Genomic DNA, 26674 nt, shown 5'->3' with positions numbered 1-26674 from the left:
GCCAGACACTACACCCCCTGACGGCGCAACCGCACCCCCAGAAAGGGGCGGCAACACGGGGGCCGCGGGGTGGCAACACGGAGGGAGCGGGGCGTGGCTACACAGCTGGCAGTGCCACAGGAGGAGGCGCCACAGGGAAGAAAGTAGAACAGTGCAAACTGGAACTAGCAGGTCCATTGTTCATCACAATGAAATGTGTGAAGTAAAACATGTGTATGGGGCAAGTAACAAAGTAAGTAGACTAACAGATGTTGTCACAGCTCGTATAAGACTTGGCTACAAGTATCTCTGGCAGTTCGGCTTGTATAGGGATCTAGATGAAGTAAAGTGTAAAGTGTGTGGACAAAGACAGGGACACACACTCGAACACTATATCTTGGATTGTAGTAAAATTGAGCCATTTAAAGATAAATCTAAGCTCACTCTGTATGATATGGCAACCTATCTTATTACCATGGATAAATTACCTGAAATCCTTACACTGTATCCACATTTCGCTTCCAGTAGATGAACGACATATGAGATTCAGAAACAAGTAGTGTATTGTGAGGACTAATAATAAACAGAAGCTCCCCTATGACTCTGTAATATCCCCATTGGTCAAACTATTATGTATTAGCGATAAGACCTACCATTAATGTATGATGACTTACTGTAAATATGTAGCTTTTGTAATAGCACTTCTCTATAACTAGCTGAGATTGTAACTATAAGGTGTGAAGGATAGATGAAATTGTTTATGTAATAATCTAAGATGAGGTCTGATAAAGACCTTTTGTGCCCTCTGTAATGCTTTTGCGCTACCGCTCACAGGATGAGTATGGGGTGCACAATAAACTAGCCGTCTTCGGCGGCAACAATAAAAAAAAAAAAGGGAGCAAAACCACCGGAGACACATCCGGAACAACATCCTCGGGTCCGGGCACCGGCACAGATCCCTTACGTCGTACATCCTTCTCCAGGACCATCACAAGGGCCCCGGGCCGCACCATCCGCCACAGGAGGACAGCCAAAGAGGGGAACCCGCTGCAGGAGGGTTCCCCGAATACGACCCGCCAAATCGTTTAACAACCAAGTACACATTTTACTGTTGGGTAAACAAAGGCTACAGTTAAGGATTGATGCCCAGTAAATCCTCCCCAACCAGGATACGAACCCAGGACAAAGCGCTCACGAAACAGTCAAGTGTCTTGATGACCACTACACCAGAGGGACTGCCCTAACGTGTACGATTCCTTTATGAACATTCATGAAACTCTTAGCGCTTCAAAAATCATTAAAAAAGTCATGAAAGTGAAAAAGATAAATAAATGAATACTGTATTAGTTAAATGTAAATGTAACGCCTAGATAGCTCAGTTGGGAGAGCGTTAGACTGAAGATCTAAAGGTCCCCGGTTCGATCCCGGGTCTGGGCAGTTTTACACCTGACTGACCTAACCATCAAGCCTCACAGAGTAAAAACACACACACACACACACACATGTGCAACACCTGTCACCACGGGGGTGTAGCTCAGTGGTAGAGCATTCGACTGCAGATCGAGAGGTCCCTGGTTCAAACCCCGGCGCCCCCTGCCACCATTATTGGACGCGGCGCTATTTATTGTTCCCCTTTTCCAACACGACTATAGGCTGTTAACCTGGTCCAACCCGCCAGACGATAAGTTTACCTATACCACATGCACTCTCGCACAAGGATGGGTGGTGGTTGAGTGGACAGCGCTCTAGACTCGTGGACCTAGGGACCGGGGTTTGATCCCCCGTCACCGCCGGAAAAACAAATGGGCAATTTCCTTCACCCTGATGCCCCTGTTACCCAACAGTAAATAGGTACCTGGGAGTAAGACAGCTGCTGGCGGTGTATGTGTCGCGGGGGGGGGGGGGTCAGAAAGTAGTTAGTAACAGTTGATTGATTAAAAAAAACAGTTAGTAACAGTTGATTGATTAACAGGTGAGAGGCGGGCCCAAACAGCAGAGCTCAACCCCCGCAAGCACAACTAGGTGAATACAGGTGACAGCTTGCTTGATCCTGGGATACTTCCACCCACGTTGGGGATGGATGGCAGTTACTGTGTCGCATTTTACAGAGTCTTGTGTGTGGAACACGTGTACACAGTGACGCAACATAACACTACCGTGTACACAGTGACGCAACATAACACTACCGTGTACACAGTGACGCAACATAACACTACCGTGTACACAGTGACGCAACATAACACTACCGTGTACACAGTGACGCAACATAACACTACCGTGTACACAGTGACGCAACATAACACTACCGTGTACACAGTGACGCAACACGACACTACCGTGTACACAGTGACGCAACACGACACTTCCGTGTACACATTGAGGCAACACGACACTTCCGTGTACACAGTGACGCAACACGAAACTTCCGTGTACACAGTGACGCAACACGACACTTCCGTGTACACAGTGACGCAACACGAAACTTCCGTGTACACAGTGACGCAACACGAAACTTCCGTGTACACAGTGACGCAACACGACACTTCCGTGTACACATTGAGGCAACACGACACTTGCGTGTACACATTGAGGCAACACGACACTTCCGTGTACACAGTGACGCAACACGAAACTTCCGTGTACACAGTGACGCAACACGAAACTTCCGTGTACACAGTGACGCAACACGAAACTTCCGTGTACACAGTGACGCAACACGACACTTCCGTGTACACATTGAGGCAACACGACACTTCCGTGTACACATTGAGGCAACACGACACTTCCGTGTACACAGTGACGCAACACGAAACTTCCGTGTACACAGTGACGCAACACGAAACTTCCGTGTACACAGTGACGCAACACGAAACTTCCGTGTACACAGTGACGCAACACGAAACTTCCGTGTACACAGTGACGCAACACGACACTTCCGTGTACACAGTGACGCAACACGACACTTCCGTGTACACAGTGACGCAACACGACACTTCCGTGTACACAGTGACGCAACACGACACTTCCGTGTACACAGTGACGCAACACGACACTTCCGTGTACACAGTGACGCAACACGACACTTCCGTGTACGCAGTGACGCATGCTTTTTATTTTGTTTTTCGGTTGTTTTTATTTTTTACTAGCTGTACCCGGCCACGCGTTGCTGTGGCTCAGCAAAGAATGTGCATTGCTGAACTACAGCCAACTTCCCCTGTTTCCCAGTCCTCCACACCACTGCCCCCTCCCACATCCCTCGTCCTCCCCACAATTCCCTCCCTCCCCCACCCCTTTGTCCTCCCCACCATCCCTCTCTCCCCTTGTCCTTCCCACCACTCTCCATCCCCTGTCATCTCATCCCCAACTTCCCCGGTCCCCTCGTCTTCCCCACCATTATTCCCTCCTCTGTCCCCTCGTCCTCCCCACCTTCCCTCACTCTCGTCCCCACGTTCTCCCCACCATTCCCCCACTCCCACGACTGATGCATTCCCAAATGATCTAATGTTCCCATCACTGAAATATAAGAAAAACAGTTAAAAAACGAAATGAAAAGCATGAAAATATACAAAAATTAACTATACTCACGAAATGAACGGTATGGTAAACATCACAGCTCAATTACAACGAAATATCAAAATGAAAATAAATAGAAATCTATGAAAATTCAGTTTGTCAATGCAATCGGAAACATTGAAATGGAAATGTAACATGTTTAATATAGCGTGTGTTGCTATTACGTACAGCAGGTGGCGCTGTTTAAAAAACAAAAATGCATGTTTTCATCTGTCACAGGTGTGACATCTATACAGTATATATATAAAAACACGAGCGTGTTCAAATGGAACGTTGTGTCAAAATTTCAAAGCAATCGGCATAGAACTTTCGAAGATTACAGCGCGTGTTGCTCTTACGTCCAACGGATGGCGGTGTTTTAAAAAAAAAAAGCATGTTTTTTTCCTGTCACAGTTGAGGCATGTATATAGTAGGTACATAAAAACACGCGTCTATTCGAATGCAACGTTGTGTCAAAATTTCAAAGCAATCCGTAAAGAGGTTTCGAAGATTTCCCCTCACCTGAAAAATAAATTAAAAACACAGTTTTTCCAAAAAAGCATGTTTTTTCCCGTCACAGACGTGACATCTATATAGCATATATATAAAAACCTAGTCGGATGCGAATGGAACATTGTGTGAAAATTTCAAAGCAATCGGTGAAGAACTTTCTGAGATTAGCGATTTTGAACAAACGAACATTTACATTTTTATTTATAAAGAAGATTTTGTAAACGTTTGTATTTATTGTCCTTCGTTATTTTGGGACTTTGGTGTTGAGTGTTTTACTCTGTGTGTCCTGTTGGCTCGCCCGTCAAGGTGGTGTTGGTATTCTACATGTGTGTACCTATGTAACTTTCTACTGTTCTTTTTGTGTGTTCACATTTGTGTTGCATTGCTCTGTGCACCATGTTTCTGTGTTCATTGTTATTCTATATTTTTCCGTGCGTTGTTACTCCACATGTTCTGTGTTGCATTTCTATATTATAGTGTTTGTTGATGTGTGGTATATTGTGGAGCTTCTCCTCGGTGTTATCTGGTGCTTCGATGCCTTTTATATTGTATTTACTTTTGTTTTACAAAGAATAGGACAAAAGATACAAATAATCGCCAACATAATCGAAACACCTAACCTGGCCAACGTTTAGTTACACATTGAACATTGATATATAATATGAACGTATGTATGAGAACAAATCTATTTTTAATATACAGTATGTTAAAATTTGTGAGTGCGGCTTGGGGGACGGCCGCCGTTATAACAAGCCTAGCTTGGGAAAGGTTTGTTTTCAATTTTTTTTTTTATTTAATGTTATAAATAATTTCTGCCTTTGGATTTGTATATTTTATACCTAGTTTTTATATTGTAATAGTCTTTTAAATTTTATATATTTTTTAATATTTAAATGTTTTATTAACGATATTTTGTTTGTTTTCAGGCTGGTCTTCCCTAAGAATTATTGTCTTAGTAAAGAACCTGATGATGTTTTAGCGTTGATGATAAACGCTTCACTGAAGCGTTTGTTTAATGAATTAAAGATGTATATATTTTTATTGTTGGATATTATCACCTATCTTTATATTTGTTATATATATATATACATATATAGGAGTTCTTACATTCTTGTACAGCCACTAGGGTGTTACGGGACGCCCAAGGCCTGGTAGCTGAGTGGACATTACCCTAGATTCTTAATCCTAGGGAATGGGATCGATCCTCAGCGATGGCGGAACAAATGTGCAGAGTTTCTTTCACCCTGATGCCCCGGCTTACCTATCAGTAAATAGGTACCTGGGAGTTAGACAGCTATTATGGGCTGCTTCCTGGGGGTGCGTGTTTGTGTGAAAAAAAGGAAAGAAAATAAATCAGTTGATTGATTAACAGTTGGGAGCCAGGCCGAAAGAGCCAGAGCTCAACCCCTGCAAGCACAACTAGGTGAATACTGGCACGCATAGCGTTTTGGGCAAGTCCTTAATCCTATGTTCCCTGGAATACGACCCGCCAAATCGTTTAACAACCAGGTACCCATTTTATCGTTGGGAAGGCAGAGGCTACAGTTAAGGACTGACGCCCAGTAAATCCTCCCCCAGCCAGGATTCGAACCCAGGAAAAAACGCTCTCGAAACACCAGTCGAGTGTATTACCACTACAAAAGAGAGGGACTGCCCTAACGTGTACGATTCCTTCATGAACTTTCAGGAAACTCTAAGCGACTCAAGAATTATTAAAAAAATCAGGAAAGAGAAAAAGATAAAGAAATGAATACTGTATTAGTTAGACATTCATATAACGCCTAGATAGCTCAGTTGGGAGAGCGTTAGACTGAAGATCTAAAGGTCCCCGGTTCGATCCCGGGTCTGGGCAGTTTTACACCTGACTGACCTAACCATCAAGCCTCACATGTGTGTGAGTGAGAACACTCACACACATGTGCAACACCTGTTACCACGGGGGTGTAGCTCAGTGGTAGAGCATTCGACTGCAGATCGAGAGGTCCCTGGTACAAGCCCGGGCGCCCCCTGCCTCCATTATTGGACGCGGCGCTATTTATTGTTCAATTTTTTAATACGGCTTGTTAGGCTTATCGTGTAGCGGGTTTAACCAGATTAAAAGTTTACTTATACCACATGCAGTCTCCCACAGATGACTGTCACTGTGTACACGATACGTGTACACAGTGACGCAACACGACACTTCCGTGTACACAGTGACGCAACACGACACTTCCGTGTACACAGTGACGCAACACGAAATTTACTGGATTCAAGTTTTACTTTATTTATTAAACTTTTAAACTTTAAAAGGGGAGTGTTACAAATAAATGTATGTTCCATGGGGAATCTAATAGTAAATGGATGTAGGGGCAGAAGTTAGCATTAAGAGTTGTCAAATATGGGAGATCTAAAAGGCCCGGCCCCCAAAATAAAATATCCACAGTGAATATTAATTACCTACAAGATAATGTCAGTCTAGAGGTTGATCATAGATCTCCTACACAGGAAAAATGGATACTCCTTTAAGTAACTTACTTATTTATTAACCCCTTAACAACCCCCATATACATTCACACCAATAACAATAATAATAATTACTTTACCACACTATCTTACGTTAAAAGCCTTGGTCCACATAAGCAGGATACAAGGTTTACACTGAGAACAAGCTAGGGTAAAGTACTACTAGTGAAGAACTTGAAGCTTGAGTCAGCTTTGGGTAGGGAGGCCACGTGGTTCCACTGGGACTCCCTTAGAATAACTAGGACTATAAACACTAGGAACACCTAATTCATACAAAGTATAATATTCTACACATTAGAACACGCCTATGCCAGACAATGAGGACACAATACAGTATACTTAACTCGGTAGTTACCCACAGAAATAGAGAGACAAGAGGTAGAGGAGGAAGTACTTTTCACCACAACGCCAGCTCAGAGAAGAGAGATCGTCTCCACTCTCCTCCCTCAGTTCACTCGCTGCCAGCAGACTACTCAACTAATCGTACAGCATTCCTATCCCAAGTTTACTCAGGTTTACTTTACAAATGATTAGAAAGTATTAGTAAACATAGTTGGTGCCTATTTTATTATTTAATAATCAACCCCAAACTCAGTCTTTAGATGCTCTTTGAGAAACAAGAATAGTCTTACGTCTGGCAGGGAAGATACAAACAAGTGCACCTCGCCATGCATCTCCGTACTAAAAGGTAGTTTATTTTACTCAATTTTGACCTCTGGTTTCCACTGAGGAACCCAGGGTCGTAACAGGGAGAAAAAAACGAACATCAGGAGTTAGGTTAAACCACCGGGTTAATGAACCATTTTAATGATTACCGTTTGTAATCCCTGGACCATCACCGTGCTGGGATTGCTGACATGTATGGAGGTCACTGAAGACTTAATTTGGATTCGAGGATTAACACAAAGCTGATCACTATACAAGGGTTAACAGAAGGCTGCTCACCATATAAGGATAAACAGAAGGCTGCTCACTATACATTGCGAGGAGCCAATGGTGCTTGTTGGAAAGTTTCCAACACTAATACATCATTATTGTATTAACCCATAGTAATTACTAACACTACTAATATGTAGAATTAATTAATTTAATGTTTCCACTGCGAAGTCATATTTGCCTAATTCTTCCTCGTGAGAGTGACGACGTGAGGAACGACCGGCTAAAACATGAATCTCTCCACATTTAGTTGCATCTAAACAGAGTTTAGTTAATTACATTTCTTTACTAAGGATAATCGTTTATTTAGTTGTTTATTTACATAGCATATTATTGCTTACTGAACTCGTCCATTTAGGTGTATTAATAACTACAGTGGAAATTATTATAGTATATAACGATTTATATAAAATTTCTTAATGCAGTCTTAATAAGCTGACTTGCATTGAGCAAAAATACATTGCACCTTAATACATTTATTTGTGACATAAGCTATTGTCACCAGTCCTTACTTCTCTGATTAATTATAAGTAAAATAAAATACTTTAAGCTCGATAATATTTTGAGCGGGCTGCGCATGCGTATCGCAGCCAGGGAAGGAGACGCCACTCCTATTAGAGACGCCATATTAGCAGCGTGCAAGGGAGAAGCATTTCCCAGCGAGGCGTGTTCTGAACAGCGCCCACCATTACAGCCATTGCGTTTAATTGGCCTGAAGATTAGTCATTGCCTTCAATTGACCAAGGACACATTCTACTCTTGCTCTGAGGCCCGAGAGGAGGCGTCTTCCAAGTATAGGGCTCCGCGAGGTGTACACGTGCCCACCTCACTTCAATTCACAATTCACTGCAATTTCAGTGAATATTGGAATAATTTTCTAGCCTAGTCAAATGTTACTCAAATTTCCCTGATTACAGCGTGTAGGCGAGGACGAAGCAAGCATTCCTTCCTCCACCTACGGTCTTCACCACTGGTGTTTCTTCCTTACTTGGACGATGTGATCACGGCTATGAGTAGTGAAGCGGGTTTAGTGTAGTCGTCTTACAGCTAAACCACAACTTCCATTTCTTAGAAAATTTGACTTTTACCATTATTATTTCTAATATGTACTTTTTATGTAAATAATATTCAAGAGGAGTAACATAATTCAATAATTTACTGCTCAGCGCTCAATAAATTTGCACCTAATATTTCATAGATTTGATCATTTATTATCTTTTGATCTTTTAGAATCTACATATAATTTCGGATTCTATAACCTTTACTAACCAGTCTCCGTGGTGTAGTGGTAAGACACTCGCCTGGCGTTCCGCGAGCGCTATGTCATGGGTTCGTATCCTGGCCGGGGAGGATTTACTGGGCGCAATTCCTTAACTGTAGCCTCTGTTTAACGCAACAGTAAAATGTGTACTTGGATGAAAAAACGATTCTTCGCGGCAGGGGATCGTATTCCAGGGACCATAGGATTAAGGACTTGCCCGAAACGCTACGCGTACTAGTGGCTGTACAAGAATGTAACAACTCTTGTATATATCTCAAAAAAAAAAAAAAAAAAAAAAAAAAACATCGTTAATGAACTGGTGACGAACCACACTAGTTCCTAGATATATATGTATTTCTAGTAATACCCCACAATGTTGATGTTTGAGGATTTTAACTCTCAATTAATTATTATTACAGTCCATTCATGCTCTTCAAATAATTGCTAAATAATCTAACAAACATAGGCACTGGTTCCACAGTGTCAGTCTTATAATCTCTTTATTTGTTTCCCTCTTTTCTCAAAAGTGGATGGTCCTTCGAGTATATTGATTTTCTTATCTAAATATTCTTACATTTGAGTTAGTCCCAGATAACCAACAGTGCTCACACTTTCAGCTAATGGTGAGTATGCGAGAGCAGCCCAGTCATTCTACAACTGGTGGTGAGAGTGGTGAGAGCAGCCCAGTCATTCTGCAGCTGATGGTGAGAGTGTGAGAGCAGCCAAGTCATTCTGCAGGTGGTGGTGAGAGTGTGAGAGCAGCCCAGTCATTCTACAAATGGTAGTGAGAGTGTGAGAGCAGCCCAGTCATTCTGCAGCTGATGGTGAGAGTGTGAGAGCAGCCCAGTCATTCTGCAGCTGATGGTGAGAGTGTGAGAGCAGCCCAGTCATTCTACAGGTGGTGGTGAGAGTGTGAGATCAGCCCAGTCATTCTACAGGTGGTGGTGAGAGTGTGAGAACAGCCCAGTCATTCTACAGGTGGTGGTGAGAGTGTGAGAGCAGCCCAGTCATTCTGCAGCTGATGGTGAGAGTGTGAGAGCAGGCCAGCACTGGGAGCGTGTGAATGTGTTGAGTCCCGTGAAGGGGTTCACATTCTGGTCTCACGTCCCCACTTGACCACAGATCTGGTCCCTCTTCCCTCAGTCAGTCTCGGGTGATGGTATTTATGTGATAAAGAATAACGATTGTATTTTATCACATGTTGGAGAGACTGGTCGTGTTGGAGAGACTGGTCGTGTTGGAGAGACTGGTCATGTTGGAGAGACTGGTCATGTTGGAGAGACTGGTTGTGTTGGAGAGACTGGTCATGTTGGAGAGACTGGTCATGTTGGAGAGACTGGTCATGTTGGAGAGACTGGTCGTGTTGGAGAGACTGGTCATGTTGGAGAGACTGGTCATGTTGGAGAGACTGGTCGTGTTGGAGAGACTGGTCGTGTTGGAGAGACTGGTCGTGTTGGAGAGACTGGTCGTGTTGGAGAGACTGGTCGTGTTGGAGAGACTGGTCGTGTTGGAGAGACTGGTCATGTTGGAGAGACTGGTCATGTTGGAGAGACTGGTCGTGTTGGAGAGACTGGTTGTGTTGGAGAGACTGGTTGTGTTGGAGAGACTGGTCGTGTTGGAGAGACTGGTCGTGTTGGAGAGACTGGTCGTGTTGGAGAGACTGGTCATGTTGGAGAGACTGGTCATGTTGGAGAGACTGGTCGTGTTGGAGAGACTGGTCATGTTGGAGAGACTGGTCATGTTGGAGAGACTGGTCGTGTTGGAGAGACTGGTTGTGTTGGAGAGACTGGTCGTGTTGGAGAGACTGGTCGTGTTGGAGAGACTGGTCGTGTTGGAGAGACTGGTTGTGTTGGAGAGACTGGTTGTGTTGGAGAGACTGGTTGTGTTGGAGAGACTGGTCGTGTTGGAGAGACTGGTCGTGTTGGAGAGACTGGTTGTGTTGGAGAGACTGGTTGTGTTGGAGAGACTGGTCGTGTTGGAGAGACTGGTCGTGTTGGAGAGACTGGTCGTGTTGGAGAGACTGGTTGTGTTGGAGAGACTGGTCGTGTTGGAGAGACTGGTTGTGTTGGAGAGACTGGTTGTGTTGGAGAGACTGGTCGTGTTGGAGAGACTGGTCGTGTTGGAGAGACTGGTCGTGTTGGAGAGACTGGTTGTGTTGGAGAGACTGGTTGTGTTGGAGAGACTGGTCGTGTTGGAGAGACTGGTAGTGTTGGAGAGACTGGTCGTAGTGTTGGAGAGACTGGTAGTGTTGGAGAGACTGGTCGTGTTGGAGAGACTGGTCGTGGGTTATAGGAATAATACCTTTACGAACCGTTCTTTTTATTTTAAACATATGATAAATATTAATAATAATATAATTCAATATAACTTCTCTAATGTCAAAAAGAGACAATAGAGGAAGTAATTATAGATCCTATAGAGAAAGTAAAGAGCAATAAATATTTTAGTAAAGTAGATCCGATTAACTGTAAAATTATTCTTAATGAGCTAAATTAACTAATCTCATTAATTCAGATAAGGAGAGACCTTGAGGGTCCGGAGTGGGTGTAATATTCACATGGTCAAGATGCCCACAGGTCCCATAAACCATGACAATTGAGCACTCATCTTAAGCGTGGGCATCCCCGGGCGAGTGCTTGGGGGCATCTCTGGGCGAGTGCTTGGGGGCATCCCTGGGTGAGTGCTTGGGGGCATCCCTGGGCGAGTGCTTGGGGGCATCCCTAGATGAGTGCTTGGGGGCATCCCTAGGCGAGTGCTTGGGGGCATCCCTGGGCGAGTGCTTGGGGGCATCCCTGGGTGAGTGCTTGGGGGCATCTCTGGGCGAGTGCTTGGGGGCATCCCTGGGCGAGTGCTTGGAGGCATCTCTGGGCGAGTGCTTGGGGGCATCCCTGGGCGAGTGCTTGGGGGCATCCCTGGGCGAGTGCTTGGGGGCATCTCTGGGCGAGTGCTTGGGGGGCATCTCTGGGCGAGTGCTTGGGGGCATCCCTGGGCGAGTGCTTGGGGGCATCTCTGGGCGAGTGCTTGGGGGCATCCCTGGGCGAGTGCTTGGAGGGATCCCTGGGCGAGTGCTTGGGGACATCCCTGGGCGAGTGCTTGGGGGCATCCCTGGGCGAGTGCTTAGGGGCATCCCTGGGCGAGTGCTTGGGGACATCTCTGGGCGAGTGCTTGGGGGCATCCCTGGGCGAGTGCTTGGGGGGATCCCTGGGCAAGTGCTTGGGGGCATCCCTGGGCGAGTGCTTGGGGGCATCTCTGGGCGAGTGCTTGGGGGCATCTCTGGGCGAGTGCTTGGGGGCATCCCTGGGCAAGTGCTTGGGGGCATCCCTGGGCGAGTGCTTGGGGGCATCCCTGGGCGAGTGCTTGGGGGCATCCCCGGGTGAGTGCTTGGGGGCATCCCTAGGTGAGTGCGTGGGGGCATCCCTGGGCGAGTGCTTGGGGGCATCTCTGGGTGAGTGCTTGGGGGCATCTCTGGGTGAGTGCTTGGGGGCATCCCTGGGCGAGTGCTTGGGGGCATCCCTGGGCGAGTGCTTGGGGGCATCCCCGGGTGAGTGCTTGGGGGCATCCCTGGGTGAGTGCGTGGGGGCATCCCTAGGCGAGTGCTTGGGGGCATCCCTGGGTGAGTGCTTGGGAGCATCTCTGGACGAGTGCTTGGGGGCATCCCTGGGCGAGTGCTTGGGGGCATCTCTGGGCGAGTGCTTGGGGGCATCCCTGGGCGAGTGCTTGGGGGCATCTCTGGGCGAGTGCTTGGGGACATCCCTGGGCGAGTGCTTGGGGACATCCTCGGGCGAGTGCTTGGGGGCATCTCTGGGCGAGTGCTTGGGGGCATCTCTGGGCGAGTGCTTGGGGACATCCCCGGGCGAGTGCTTGGGGACATCCCCGGGCGAGTGCTTGGGGACATCCCCGGGCGAGTGCTTGGGGACATCCCCGGGCGAGTGCTTGGGGACATCCCCGGGCGAGTGCTTGGGGACATCCCCGGGCGAGTGCTTGGGGACATCCCTGGGCGAGTGCTTGGGGACATCCTCGGGCGAGTGCTTGGGGGCATCTCTGGGCGAGTGCTTGGGGGCATCTCTGGGCGAGTGCTTGGGGACATCCCCGGGCGAGTGCTTGGGGACATCCCCGGGCGAGTGCTTGGGGACATCCCCGGGCGAGTGCTTGGGGACATCCCTGGGCGAGTGCTTGGGGACATTCCTGGGCGAGTGCTTGGCAACATCCCTGGGCGAGTGCTTGGGGGGATCCCAGGGCGAGTGCTTGAGGACATCCCTCGTCCAATGCATTTCCAAATGATCTGATGTTCCCGTCAGAAAATTGGGAACATCAAATGACCTGATGTTCTCATCACCTGAAATATAAGAAAAACAGTTAAAAACGCAATGAAAAAAATAAAAAATAAACTATACTGTACTCACGAAATGAATGGTATGGTAAACAGCACAGCTCAATTCCAATGCAATGTCACACAAAATAATGAAATCAAAATGAAAGTAAATCGAAATCCATGAAAATTCAATTTTTCAGTGCAAGCAGAAACACTGAAATGGAATCGTAACATATTTAGTGAAGCATGTGTTTCTATTACGTACAACAGTTGGCGCTGTTTTTTTTTTAAACGTTTTTACCTGTCACAGGTGTGGCATCAATGTAGTGGGTATATATAAAACCATGCACGTATTCGAATGGAACGTTGAGTCGAAATTTCAAAGCAATCGGTGAAGAACTTTCGTAGATTAGAGCGTGAGTTGCTCTTATGTCCAACAGATGGCGCTGTTTTTCAAAAAAGCATGTTTTTTTCCGTATCATAGGTGTTGCATGTATAAAGCAGGTATATTAAAACACGCGCCTATTCGAATGCAACGTTGTCAAAATTTCAGAGCAATCGGTAAAGAGGTTTCGAAGATTTCCCTCACAAGAAAAACACAAGAAAGCATGTTTTTTCCTGTCACAGACATGACATCCATGTAGTATGTATATAAAAACCTGCTTCCGTGTTGCCTCGCTGTGTACACGGAAGTGTCATGTTGCGTCACTGTGTACACGGAAGTGTCGTGTTGCGTCACTGTGTACACGGAAGTGTCGTGTTGCGTCACTGTGTAGACGGAAGTGTCATGTTGCGTCACTGTGTACACAGAAGTGTCGTGTTGCGTCACTGTGTACACGGAAGTGTCGTGTTGCGTCACTGTGTATACGGTAGTGTTATGTTGCGTTACTGTGTACACGGTAGTGTTATGTTGCGTCACTGTGTACACGGTAGTGTTATGTTGCGTCACTGTGTACACGGTAGTGTTATGTTGCGTCACTGTGTACACGGTAGTGTTATGTTGCGTCACTGTGTACACGGTAGTGTTATGTTGCGTCACTGTGTACACGTGTTCCACACACAAGACTCTGTAAAATGCGACACAGTAACTGCCATCCATCCCCAACGTCGGTGGAAGTATCCCAGGATCAAGCAGGCTGTCTCCTGTGGTAGACTGCATGTGGTATAAGTAAACTTTTAATCTGGTTCAACCCGCCAGACGATAAGCCTAACAAGCCGTGTTAAAAAGGGGAACAATAAATAGCGCCGAGTCCAATAAGGGAGGCAGGGGGCGCCCGGGCTTGAACCAGGGACCTCTCGATCTGCAGTCGAATGCTCTACCACTGAGCTACACCCCCGTGGTGACAGGTGTTGCACATGTGTGTGTGTGTGTGTGTGTGTTTTTACTCTGTGAGGCTTGATGGTTAGGTCAGTCAGGTGTAAAACTGCCCAGACCCGGGATCGAACCGGGGACCTTTAGATCTTCAGTCTAACGCTCTCCCAACTGAGCTATCTAGGCGTTACAAGTTCGTCAACCTAATTCTGTATTTATTTCTGTATCTTTCTCTTTCATGACTTTTTTTTTTAATGATTTTTGAAGCGCTAAGAGTTTCATACATGTTCATGAAGGAATCGTACACGTTAGAGCAGTCCCTCTGGTGTAGTGGTAATACATTCTACTGGAGTTACGCGAGCGCTTTGTCCTCCGTTCGTATCCTGGCCGAGGAGGATTTATTGGGCGCCAATCCTTAACTGTAGCCTCTGCTTACCCCACAGTAAAATGGGTACCTGGTTGTTAAACGATTTGGCGGGTCGTATTCCAGGGAACATAGGATTAAGGACTTCCCGGAAACGCTATGCGTGCGAGTATGTACCTAGTTGTATTCACCTAGTTGTGCTTGCAGGGGTTGAGCTCTGGCTCTTTCTGTCTGGCTCCCAGCTGTCATTCAATCAACTGATTCTCTTTTCTGTTTTTTTTCACACAAAGACGCACCCCCAGGAAGCAGCCCATAACAGCTGTCTAACTCCCAGGTACCTATTTACTACTAGGTAAACAGAACATCAGGGCGAAATAAACTCTACCCATTTGTTTCCGTCATCGCCGAGGATAGATCCCTGGTCCCTAGGATTACGAATCTAGGGTAATGTCCACTCAGCTACCAGGCCTTGGGCGTCCCGTAACACCCTAGTGGCTGTACAAGAATGTAAGAACTATTATATATAAATAAATATATAACAAATACAAAAATAGGTGATAATATCCAACAATAAAAATATATACATCTTTAATTCATTAAAGAAACGCTTCAGTGAAGCGTTTATCATCAACGCTAAAACATCATCAGGTTCTTTACTAAGACAATAATTCTTAGGGAACAACTGCCTGAAAACAAACAAAATATCGTTAATAAAACGTTAAATATTAAAAAAAAAATATATACACTTAAATAGACTATTGCAATAAAATAACTAGGTATAAAATATACAAATCTAAAAGCAGAAATTATTTATAACATTAAATAAAAAAAAAAACTGAAAACCAAACGTTCCCCAAGCTAGGCTTGTTATAACGGCGGCCATCCTCCAAGCCGCACTCATAAATTTTAATGTAATGTATTAAAAATAGATTTGCTCTCATACATATGTTTATATTATATATTAATGCTCTATGTTTAACTAATCGTAGGTCAGATTAGGTGATTAGATTATGTTAGCGATTATTTGTATTTGTAGTATGTGGTTGAAGCCTTTTCAGCGTTGTGGTTCGACAACAAAGCATTTTTGAGAAATTTTCGAACGTCATCAGTTGCAGCCCGTCCTCATGAACGTCATCAGTTGCAGCCCGTCCTCATGAACGTCATCAGTTGCAGCCCGTCCTCATGAACGTCATCAGTTGCAGCCCGTCCTCATGAACGTCATCAGTTGCAGCCCGTCCTCATGAACGTCATCAGTTGCAGCCCGTCCTCATGAACGTCATCAGTTGCAGCCCGTCCTCATGAACGTCATCAGTTGCAGCCCGTCCTCATGAACGTCATCAGTTGCAGCCCGTCCTCATGAACGTCATCAGTTGCAGCCCGTCCTCATGAACGTCATCAGTTGCAGCCCGTCCTCATGAACGTCATCAGTTGCAGCCCGTCCTCATGAACGTCATCAGTTGCTGCCCGTCCTCATGAACGTCATCAGTTGCAGCCCGTCCTCATGAACGTCATCAGTTGCAGCCCGTCCTCATGAACGTCATCAGTTGCAGCCCGTCCTCATGAACGTCATCAGTTGCAGCCCGTCCTCATGAACGTCATCAGTTGCAGCCCGTCCTCATGAACGTCATCAGTTGCAGCCCGTCCTCATGAACGTCATCAGTTGCAGCCCGTCCTCATGAACGTCATCAGTTGCAGCCCGTCCTCATGAACGTCATCAGTTGCAGCCCGTCCTCATGAACGTCATCAGTTGCAGCCCGTCCTCATGAACGTCATCAGTTGCAGCCCGTCCTCATGAACGTCATCAGTTGCAGCCCGTCCTCATGAACGTCATCAGTTGCAGCCCGTCCTCATGAACGTCATCAGTTGCAGCCCGTCCTCATGAACAAGGGCTAAGTGTGAGATGTAGATAACGATCTCCATCTCACACTAAAAACAATATCGATTCAGTAAACTAACAAATTTATATTCGATATACAATTTTTTTAATGTTCTTTCCATGCAGCCGTAAACCTGTTTATAACTAAAAAAAAAGCCTTATAACCAACTGGTACTCAGGCTATGGTCCAACCCGTTCTCGCACTTTCGTACAGTCAATATTGACTTATTAAATAAGTGCATATGTGACATACTAATTTATTGTGAATATTTTAGTTTACCTTGAAAAGCTTCATAGAAAACACCGACCTTACTTAACCTTCTTATTATGTTAAGATAAGCATCTTATTGCTTCGTAATTACAATTATTACTTAACCTATACCTATAATAGGTTAAGTAATAATTGTAATTAAGAAGCAATAAGATGTTTATCTTAACATACTAAGAAGGTTAGGTAAGGTCGGTGATTTCTATGAAGCTTTTCAAGGTAAACTAAAATATTCACAATAAATTAGTATGTCACATATGCACTTATTTAATAAGTCAATATTGACTACGAAAGTGCGAGAACGGGTTGTATGGTCACGCCGTCCTGCAGTCGATCCCAAAGACACATTTATCAATTTTAACATGATGTCCATTCTCAATACAATTACCTGAAATATAAATTAATATAATTATATATTAACATATTTTGTATAGTCACATGTTAAATGATTTGGTTCTGTTGGCAATTACTTGTGTTTGTAGTACCGGGGTTAAGCTTTTACAAGGTTGTAACTCGAACAGAGGTCGTCAGTGAAGCACTGATCGAGAAATGTTCGAAGATAATCAGTTGTGAGTCGTAGTCCGTCCTCCAAACAAAGACCCAAAAGTGATTTCATGCACCCGCCTAACCCCCTGTTTATGAATGAAAAATGATTTATACAGGACTCACAACTGATTTCGTCCGAACACTTTTGGAACAAGTGCTTCACTGACGAATTTTGTTCGAACCACAATGCTGTAAATGCTGCAATCACGTACTACAAACACAAATAATCGCTCACAGAACCTAAACACCTAACCTAACCTAGCCTAAGCCTATATATGCACAATATACTAATATATTATAATATTAATTTATATTTGAGAATATTCCCGTTCTGAATTAACAGCATATAAAAATTTATGAATGTGTCTGTGGGGTCGACTGCTGGATGTACAACCCGTCCTCGACTGAAGTCCATTACATTCAGTGTTCGACCCTAAAGATGTGTTGTGTTTACTAGTTGTGTTTTTTGCGGGGGTTGAGCTTTGCTCTTTCGGCCCGCCTCTCAAATTTCAATCAACTGTTTACTAACTACTTTTTTTTTTCCACACACCACACACACACACACACCCCAGGAAGCAGCCCGTGACAGCTGACTAACTCCCAGGTACCTATTTACTGCTAGGTAACAGGGGCACTTAGGGTGAAAGAAACTTTGCCCATTTGTTTCTGCCTCGTGCGGGAATCGAACCCGCGCCACAGAATTACGAATCCTGCGCGCTATCCACCAGGCTACGAGGCCCCCGATGCATGCATGCATCAATTTGAATATGCTGTTCCATTCAAAATCTTTTCAAATATAAATTAATATTGTTATACATTAGCCTATTGAGTATTTTTAGGCATTAATTAGGTTAAGTTTGGTGTTTAGGTTCTGTTGGTGTGAGGAATTTTCCCACCAGAAATTTGTTTACTTATTAAATTATTAGATGATTAAGTTTACGTTATTTTATTATTAATTGAAAGTGGACTGTATATTTAAAAGTAGGCTGTATATTCTGATACTGTCCCGTTTTCTTATTTCACATAAAATTGGGAGGGGGGGGGGGTGTTTAATACGTAGCCTTTTAACCAGCTTGGTTGACCAGTCCAGCAACGAGGAGGCCTGGTGGACGACCGGGCCGCGGGGTCGCTGAGCCCCGGGAATCACCTCAAGGTAACCTCAAGGTATTACAAATAAATAAATAATAATAATAAGCTACTTGGTGTTAATTCTACTGCTAAAATGGATTAGTCAAATGGTAACCATGTCTATGCGAATATATCGATTAAAGCCTGGTAATAAGCCCTGGACGTCCCTCAGTCACATGTGTGGGACTCTATGGTGTGTGCCCTAATGGTGACCGCTCTATGGTGTGAGCCCTAATGGTGACCGCTCTATGGTGTGAGCCCTAATGGTGACCGCTCTATGGTGTGAGCCCTAATGGTGACCGTGACTGTTTCCTGTTGCACTAGGATGACTCGTAATTTCTTCCTCCCTTAAACTGCACCTACTGAGTAACTAATAAGTAGTAACCTGCTACTAATGTACACAGCATATATCAGGGAAGAGGTTTTGTATTATAGAACGAGGGCTTACCCGTTCTGGGTTTTTCGCATGCATAATAACCGGACTACACGATATACAATAATAATGGTCAGTAAAATTTATATATTTAACTAGTAGACCGGGTATAATACTTCCCAAGGTAGCGAAATTGTGGGTTGATCGGAGACTCTGTGGTTCCTATGTTATGAAGTTCGTGGGAAGTGTATGAGACAAGCACGTGTTGACTTGAGAGATGAGCTGCTCTCTCTGTTGTCGTCTGTGTGACCACGCGATCTGCAATGGCGTCGCGTCTCATTCCCGACTCTGTCCTGAACCCGTTCAGAAACGTGGTTCTAAATTCATCAATTTTGACTTAGTGAAGTTGACGTTGGTTTTGATTTTGTGATTAATTAAATCCAATCCTAGTTATCTTGAGGTTACCTTAAGATGATTTCGGGGCTATCGTCCCTGTGGCCCGGTCCTCGACCAGGCCTCCTTTTTGTTTCACACCCCCAGGAAGCAGCCTGTAGCAGCTGTTTAACTCCCAGGTATCTATTTACTGCTAGGTAACATAGGCATCAGGGTGAAAGAAACATTTTGCCCATTTGTCTCCGCCTCCACCGGGGATCGAACCCGGAACCTCAGGACTATGAATCAGGAACTAGATTCAAGAAGCAGTTACGCAAGCACTTACGAACCTGCACACCTTTTCTCAATCTTTGGTGGCTTTGTTTACAATTATTCAACAGTTAATGAGCTCTGAAGCACCAGGAGACTGTTTAAAACAATAACAACATTCACCGATGACAACAAAGATATGAGCGAGCTACTGAGGAAGCAGTATGACTCTGTTTTCAGTGAGCCATTAAACGCACTAAAGATTGATAACCCAAATGAATTTTTCATGGATATGATACCAACATCAAATCATATATCAAACGTCACCCTATCCCCACTGGATTTTGAAGAAGCCTTAAACAGTATGCCTATGCACTCTGCACCAGGCCCAGATTCTTGGAACTCTATATTCATCAATGTTACGGCCCTCTCGGGACGCAACGGGGTTCTTACTCTGATGTTGTTAGAGGAAGTTGTATCCGACCCCAAGCCAGTAGTGGCTTTCAAGGGATGTGATCCGTGACGCAAGAAACTTAAAGGGGGAAGGGAAAGAAAGTTAAGAACTTAAGACTATAATTGTTCCCATCACCAAATAAATAATATATAAAAGAGTGCACAGGGGGAGGGGTATTAACACTGTACAGGGGAAATACACAATCGTCTTCTCCTGAAGACTCTAGATGCAGACTCTCGGTGCTGAGTCCTCGGTGCTTTCGTGGTCTCTTGACGAATCCTTCGACCAAGCTGAGTCTACCCCAAACACAGGCCAGCCAAAACACAGGTCCACTGGGGGCACCGCCGTGGAGGCCGTCAACCACAAGTCCAGCAGGTCTGCTGGCAGGTTCTGGATCAGCAAGGCTGGTCAGGCCACCCCACGAGCGATACTAGGGTAGCGCCCTAGTCAGGAACCTCGTGTGATACCACAAATCACTCTCCTGTCCTCAGTACCCCAGTGGATAATCGTCTCCAGCAGTCGGTCCCGGGTAATCCTTCTACTGCCACTCCACTGACAGGGTAACACCACAGTGTTCTTTCGGGGGACGACTTCACAGCTGCTGCAGCAAAGCACAAGGTATGGAGACGGCTGCCTTGGGTAGACTGACTCAACTTCCATCACAGCAGTCCCAGGTCGACTCTGTAAGCAGACACGTCATCAATAACAGGGACACTAAAACACCTCACTTACAGGCTCAGACACAAACGCCTGACATATCCACTCCATAGATGGCGTTGTAGTCTGAGCACCACCTCACCAGAGGTCAGCAGCGGCGGTGTTGTGAGCTGCACAGGACTGGAAACTGGCCCTTGTGACCAGTACTCTTCGTCCTCACCAGGTGTCGTCGTCCATTTGGTGGGGGTTTCGGGAGCCGACCCACTGATGGCGCGGTCGTCACTGCTCCGTGCTCGGACGCTGGATCCGGGTTCGTAACAATCAAGAACTGTAAAAAACCATTATCGCAGGCCCTCCACATTCTGTGGAGACAAAGCCTAGATACTGGCGTTATTCCTGATATACTAAAAACAGCAGAGATAGCACCACTTCATAAAGGAGGAAATAAGGCAGAGGTAAAAAATTACAGACCGATAGCACTAACATCGCACATTATAAAAAATTTTTAGAGAGTGCTAAGAAGTAAGATCACAAAATACATGGAATCACAGCATCTCCATAACCCCAGACAACATGGTTTCAGAACAGGGCACTCCTGCCTGTCGCAGTTGCTGGACCACTATGATATGGCATTAGATGCTATGGAAGACAAACAAAACGCTGATGTAATTTACACAGATTTCGCAAAAGCGTTTGATAAATGTGACCATGGTGTTATTGCACATAAAATGCGTTCAAAAGGAATTACCGGAAAAATAGGCAGATGGATCTACAATTTCCTGTCCAACAGAACCCAATGTGTAATAGTCAACAAAATAAAATCCAGCCCATCAACCGTGAAGAGCTCAGTCCCCCAGGGTACTGTGCTTGCTCCAGTACTTCTTCTCATCCTCATATCGGACATAGACAAGAACACAACCTATAGCACTGTATCATCCTTTGCAGATGACACTAGGATCTTCATGAGAGTAGGCAATATAGAGGACACGGCAAACCTCCAGTCAGATGTAGATCAGGTCTTTCTATGGGCTACAGAAAATAATATGGTGTTTAACGAAGTTCCAGCTCATGCGCTATGGAAAAAATGAAAATATATAAACGGAAACCACGTACAAAACTCAGGCAAATCATAACATAGAACGTAAAGGCAATGTAAAGGATCTGGGTGTATTCATGTCGGAAGACCTTACCTTTTAAGAACACAATAAAGTATCCGTCACAACTGCAAGAAAAATGACAGGTTGGATAACAAGAATTTTTCACACTAGAGATGCTATGCCGATGATGACACTTTTCAAAACGCTTGTGCTCTCTAGAGTGGAGTACTGCTGCACAATGACAGCCCCTTTCAAAGCTGGAGAAATTGCTGACCTGGACAGCGTGCAGAGATCCTTTACTGCTAGAATCCACTCAGTAAAACACCTAAACTATTGGGACCGACTAAAGAGCCTAAATCTGTACTCCCTTGAGCGCAGGCGGGAGAGATACATAATAATTTACACGTGGAAAATATTAGAGGGGCTGGTCCCAAACCTGCACACAGAAATAACATCACATGAGACCAGAAGGCATGGCAGGATGTGCAGAATACCCCCGTTGAAAAGCGGAGGTGCAACAGGTACTCTGAGAGAGAACTCTATCAACATCAGAGGCCCGAGACTGTTCAACACGCTTCCGCTACACATAAGGGGCATAACTGGCAATCCCCTCACAGTGTTCAAGAGAGAACTGGATAAGCACCTCCAAAGGATACCTGATCAACCAGGCTGTGACTCATACGTCAGGCTGCGAGCAGCCGCGTCCAACAGCCTGGTTGATCAGTCCAGCAACCAGGAGGCCTGGTCGACGACCGGGCCGCGGGGACGCTAAGCCCCGGAAGCATCTCAAGGTAACCTCAAGGTAAGGTAAGGTAAACTATTTAATAAATGTAGCCAAAGGCGTCAAAGATTGAGGAAAGATGTACACGTTCGTAAGTACTTGCGTAACTGCTTCGTGAATTTGGTCCCAGAAGCGCTGTCCACTCAGCTGTCAGGCTGGTGAATACTTTTTTATTATATATAGTTCCCGGGCAGGTGTCCGAAGGATACATGTTGAGCTTAAAGGAATATTATGATAATGTTGCGAACCTTCCATTCTCTCTTAAAGACCACTGAAACCCATTTTCTTTTAAGGAAGTTAGTGCTTTGTAATTTCCGACAGTTGGCTATTATTTCTATTTGCAGTATGTGGGTGAAGCATTTATGGCATTGCAGTTTGAACAAAAGCCGTCATCGAAGCACTTGTCCCGGAAGTGTTTGGACGATATTAGTCGTATGTAAACCGTTTTTCATTCACAAACGTGGGGTTTGGCAGGTGCATGGAACGGACTTTGGCCTTTGTTCATGAAGACGGGCTGCAACTAATGACGTTCGAACATTTCTCGAACAGTGCTTTGTTGACGACCTGTGTTCGAACCACAACGCTGTAAATGCTTCACCTACGTACTACAAACACAAATAATCGCCAACATAATCTAATCACCTAACCTGACCTACGCATTAATTATACATAGAATATTAATATAATAATATAAAGATATGTATGAAAACAAATATATTTTTAATATTCAGTATGTTAAAATATATGAGTGCGGCTTAACGGTCGGCCGCCGATTTAACGAGCCTAGCTTGGGGAAAGGTTGGCTTTCAGGTCTTATTATTGTTTTATTTAATGTTATAAATAATTTCTGCTCTTGGATTTGTATACTTTATACCTACTTTTTTTATTGTAAGTTATTTTTTTTAATATATAAACGTTTTATTAACGATATTTTGTTTGTTGTTAGGCTGTTCCTAAGAATTATTGTCTTAGGAAAGAACCTGATGATTTTTTAGCGTTGATGATAACGTATATTAACTGAAATGTTTGTTTAATGAATTAAAGATGTATATATTTTCATTGTTGAAAATTGTCCAATAATGTGTACGATTCCTTCATGAACATTCAGGAAACAATTAGCAACTCAAGAATTATTAAAAAGTCATGAAAGAGAAAAAAAGATTAAGGAATTAAAACTTTATTAGTTAGAAATTACTGTGGCGCCTAGATAGCTCAGTTGGGAGAGCGTTAGACTGAAGGTCTAAAGGTCCCCGGTTCGATCCCGGGTCTGGGCAATTTTACACCTGACTGACCTAACCATCAAGCCTCACAGAGTGAGAACACACACACCACACACACATGTGCAATACCTGTTACCACGGGGGTGTAGCTCAGTGTGTAACACGGGTTAGGTTCCTCTCTCTTTACTTCCTTCTTTCTCCCTCTACCCGTATTCTTACTTTTATTTCTAAACCAAGGGACTCCAAAACTTTTAACAAAGCCAACTCCACGCCACGTGGTCCTAAGACGATTGACCGACTTAGGATTCTACACCCAGTATGACGTGACCTAAGCTCTGAACAAAACCCTAGAGTCACCTCTGCTGCCACCACCAGACCAGTAATACAAGAGCAATGATCGAGGTCTGGATCGATCACGCTAATTAATCAACCTAGGGGCTTGATCCCCACTATAAACGATGACCTTGAGTGTGGAATAAATTACACGGTAATGATAATTCCGATTCGATGTTAGAATCGGCGCCCAATCCAACTCTGCCTCGTGTGGACCACGTGACCAGGACAAGTGTACACATAACCAAATGGAAACAATAAAATGCAAATTAATAACAAATTTAATTTATTAAAAGAAAACTAAAACAAAATCTAAATAGGTTCACTCCCTATCACTTTAACACTCCCTACTTGACCTGAATGGCAATTGAGACTATTTCTATACATAACCATAGCAACTGTACCTTGGGCGACCAGCTAGATGTCTTGGCTGGTCTTGGGGAGAGGTAAGATGTTTGACCTCTCCCAGCTGCTTCCGTGACCACACTGATCTCTCTCTTGTCTGGTCTACCCCAGACTAGAACATTGTATTGTTCCGCATCGCTTACCCAGTTACTTTAGCAAGGTTAAGTTATAACAATTAAACTCTGTTTGTACTGAATTGATCCAGACTGGTTGAATTATTTTACTGAATTAAATTACAAACATCTAACGGCAGAGCTGTTCCCGATCACAAAAATGGTTATTAAAACTTTGAGAAATAGTAGACCTGTCAACCCCTGATGACCTATGACCGCCGGTCACTCCGCTTTAAAAGTTAGATCTGATTCGTGACGTCACTGATGGTGACTTAAACTCAATAATTAGAATACTCTTGATATTGTATCCAGTACTATTATACAATACAATTTTAATGCAAAATGAATAAAGGCTAATTTTCTCTAAATTACTGAATACTATAGGATGATTCATTATACGCAGCTATGAACAAAGATGCCCGCCATTTGTGACTCAGACCTGCTAATTCCCAGGGGACTGGGCGTTGTTGAGAGGTCAGGTCCCTACTCGAACTTCTGGAACCTTCTGGAATAATTCTTACAACAGCCTAGTTTGTTACAAGTGGTAGAGCATTCGATTGCAGATCGAGAGGTCCCTGGTTCAAACCCGGGCGCCCCCTGCCTCCCTTATTGGACTCGGCGCTATTTATTGTTCCCCTTTTTAACACGGCTTGTTAGGCTTATCGTCTGGCGGGTTGAACCAGATTAAAAGTTTACTTATACCATGCAGTCTACCACAAGAGACAGCTTGCTTGATCCTGGGATACTTCCACCGACGTTGGGGATGGATGGCAGTTACTGTGTCGCATTTTACACTACAGACTCCAGTGTGTGGAACACGTGTACACAGTGACGCAACACGACACTTCCGTGTACACAGTGACGGAACACGACACTTCCGTGTACACAGTGACGCAACACGACACTTCCGTGTACACAGTGACGCAACACGACACTTCCGTGTACACAGTGACGCAACACGACACTTCCGTGTACACAGTGACGCAACACGACACTTCCGTGTACACAGTGACGCAACACGACACTTCCGTATACACAGTGACGCAACACGACACTTCCGTGTACACATTGACGCAACACGACACTTCCGTGTACACAGTGACGCAACACGACACTTCCGTGTACACAGTGACGCAACACGACACTTCCGTGTACACAGTGACGCAACACGACACTTCCGTGTACACAGTGACGCAACACGACACTTCCGTGTACACAGTGACGCAACACGACACTTCCGTGTACACAGTGACGCAACACGACACTTCCGTGTACACAGTGACGCAACACGACACTTCAAGTCCAAACGTCAACAAACGCTGCACCTGTGGAAGAGACACCCTCCTCCCCTCCCCCCCCCCCATTACACAAGGGAATGCGGGCTCAAGTCCCCGCAAACCACATCACGAAAGGATTGCACACCAGACTAGGTCAGCCAGTACTGGAGAACCCAGCTGATGTCTACCCCCTCCGGCGGGCGACCCCCTCCCTCCAGCCCAGTACTGATAGTAACCCTAGCCCAGTACTGGCAGTCACCCTAGCCCAGTACTGGCAGTCACCCTAGCCCAGTACTGGCAGTCACCCTAGCCCAGTACTGGCAGTCACCCTAGTCCAGTACTGGCAGTCACCCTAGCCCAGTACTGGCAGTCACCCTAGCCCAGTACCTGCAGTCACCCTAGCCCAGTACTGGCAGTCACCTTAGCCCAGTACTGGCAGTCACCCTAGTCCAGTACTGGCAGTCACCCTAGTCCAGTACTGGCAGTCAGCCTAGTCCAGTACTGGCAGTCACCCTAGCCCAGTACTGGCAGTCACCCTAGCCCAGTACTGGCAGTCACCCTAGCCCAGTACTGGCAGTTACCCTAGTCCAGTACTGTCAGTCACCCTTACCCAGTACTGGCAGTCACCCTAGCCCAGTACTGGCAGTCACCTAGCCCAGTACTGGCAGTTACCCTAGTCCAGTACTGTCAGTCACCCTTGCCCAGTACTGGCAGTCACCCTAGTCCAGTACTGTCAGTCACCCTAGCCCAGTACTGGCAGTCACCCTAGC

The 26674-nt window shown here is 45.1% G+C and overlaps 2 protein-coding genes and 7 non-coding genes across 9 annotated transcripts; 6 read left to right on the top strand and 3 right to left on the bottom strand.

Annotated features, from left to right (window-relative positions):
* The first annotated feature begins 1343 nt into the window (after positions 1 to 1343).
* Positions 1344 to 1416, top strand: TRNAF-GAA (transfer RNA phenylalanine (anticodon GAA)). The gene has a single exon. It is a non-coding gene; the product is annotated as a tRNA-Phe (tRNA).
* Positions 1417 to 1502: 86 nt separating this feature from the next.
* Positions 1503 to 1574, top strand: TRNAC-GCA (transfer RNA cysteine (anticodon GCA)). Its single transcript has one exon. It is a non-coding gene; the product is annotated as a tRNA-Cys (tRNA).
* A 4249-nt stretch (positions 1575 to 5823) lies between these two features.
* TRNAF-GAA (transfer RNA phenylalanine (anticodon GAA)) lies at positions 5824 to 5896 on the top strand. The gene has a single exon. It is a non-coding gene; the product is annotated as a tRNA-Phe (tRNA).
* An 85-nt stretch (positions 5897 to 5981) lies between these two features.
* On the top strand, positions 5982 to 6053 carry TRNAC-GCA (transfer RNA cysteine (anticodon GCA)). The gene has a single exon. It is a non-coding gene; the product is annotated as a tRNA-Cys (tRNA).
* Positions 6054 to 9375: 3322 nt separating this feature from the next.
* LOC138369467 (collagen alpha-2(I) chain-like) lies at positions 9376 to 11038 on the top strand. Its single transcript, XM_069332722.1, has 2 exons — positions 9376 to 9450; positions 9869 to 11038. The coding sequence occupies exons 1-2, from the start codon at positions 9376 to 9378 to the stop codon at positions 11036 to 11038; spliced, it is 1245 nt and encodes a 414-aa protein (XP_069188823.1).
* A 452-nt stretch (positions 11039 to 11490) lies between these two features.
* On the bottom strand, positions 11491 to 13017 carry LOC123755137 (spermatogenesis-associated protein 31H1-like). The gene has a single exon (XM_069332721.1). It carries the CDS (start codon positions 13015 to 13017, stop codon positions 11491 to 11493), a length of 1527 nt encoding a protein of 508 aa, XP_069188822.1.
* Positions 13018 to 14323: 1306 nt separating this feature from the next.
* Positions 14324 to 14395, bottom strand: TRNAC-GCA (transfer RNA cysteine (anticodon GCA)). The gene has a single exon. It is a non-coding gene; the product is annotated as a tRNA-Cys (tRNA).
* Positions 14396 to 14483: 88 nt separating this feature from the next.
* TRNAF-GAA (transfer RNA phenylalanine (anticodon GAA)) lies at positions 14484 to 14556 on the bottom strand. Its single transcript has one exon. It is a non-coding gene; the product is annotated as a tRNA-Phe (tRNA).
* Positions 14557 to 23757: 9201 nt separating this feature from the next.
* TRNAF-GAA (transfer RNA phenylalanine (anticodon GAA)) lies at positions 23758 to 23830 on the top strand. The gene has a single exon. It is a non-coding gene; the product is annotated as a tRNA-Phe (tRNA).
* Positions 23831 to 26674: the final 2844 nt, after the last annotated feature.

The sequence above is a fragment of the Procambarus clarkii genome, chromosome 28 (assembly GCF_040958095.1).
Source record: "Procambarus clarkii isolate CNS0578487 chromosome 28, FALCON_Pclarkii_2.0, whole genome shotgun sequence".
Classification (NCBI taxonomy): Eukaryota; Metazoa; Arthropoda; class Malacostraca; order Decapoda; family Cambaridae; genus Procambarus; species Procambarus clarkii.
Note: the sequence above shows the minus strand (reverse complement) of the source record. Positions and strands in the feature narration are given on the sequence as shown.

What these genes read in the sequence shown, in the direction of transcription:
- LOC138369467 (XM_069332722.1), top strand. Translation starts at nt 9,376, where the DNA reads ATGCGAGAGCAGCCCAGTCATTCTACAACTGGTGGTGAGAGTGGTGAG. An exon ending in CAGTCATTCTGCAGCTGATG is followed by an intron (nt 9,451 to 9,868) that starts GTGAGAGTGTGA and finishes ACTTGACCACAG; the next exon opens with ATCTGGTCCCTCTTCCCTCA.
- LOC123755137 (XM_069332721.1), bottom strand. Translation starts at nt 13,017, where the DNA reads ATGCATTGGACGAGGGATGTCCTCAAGCACTCGCCCTGGGATCCCCCC.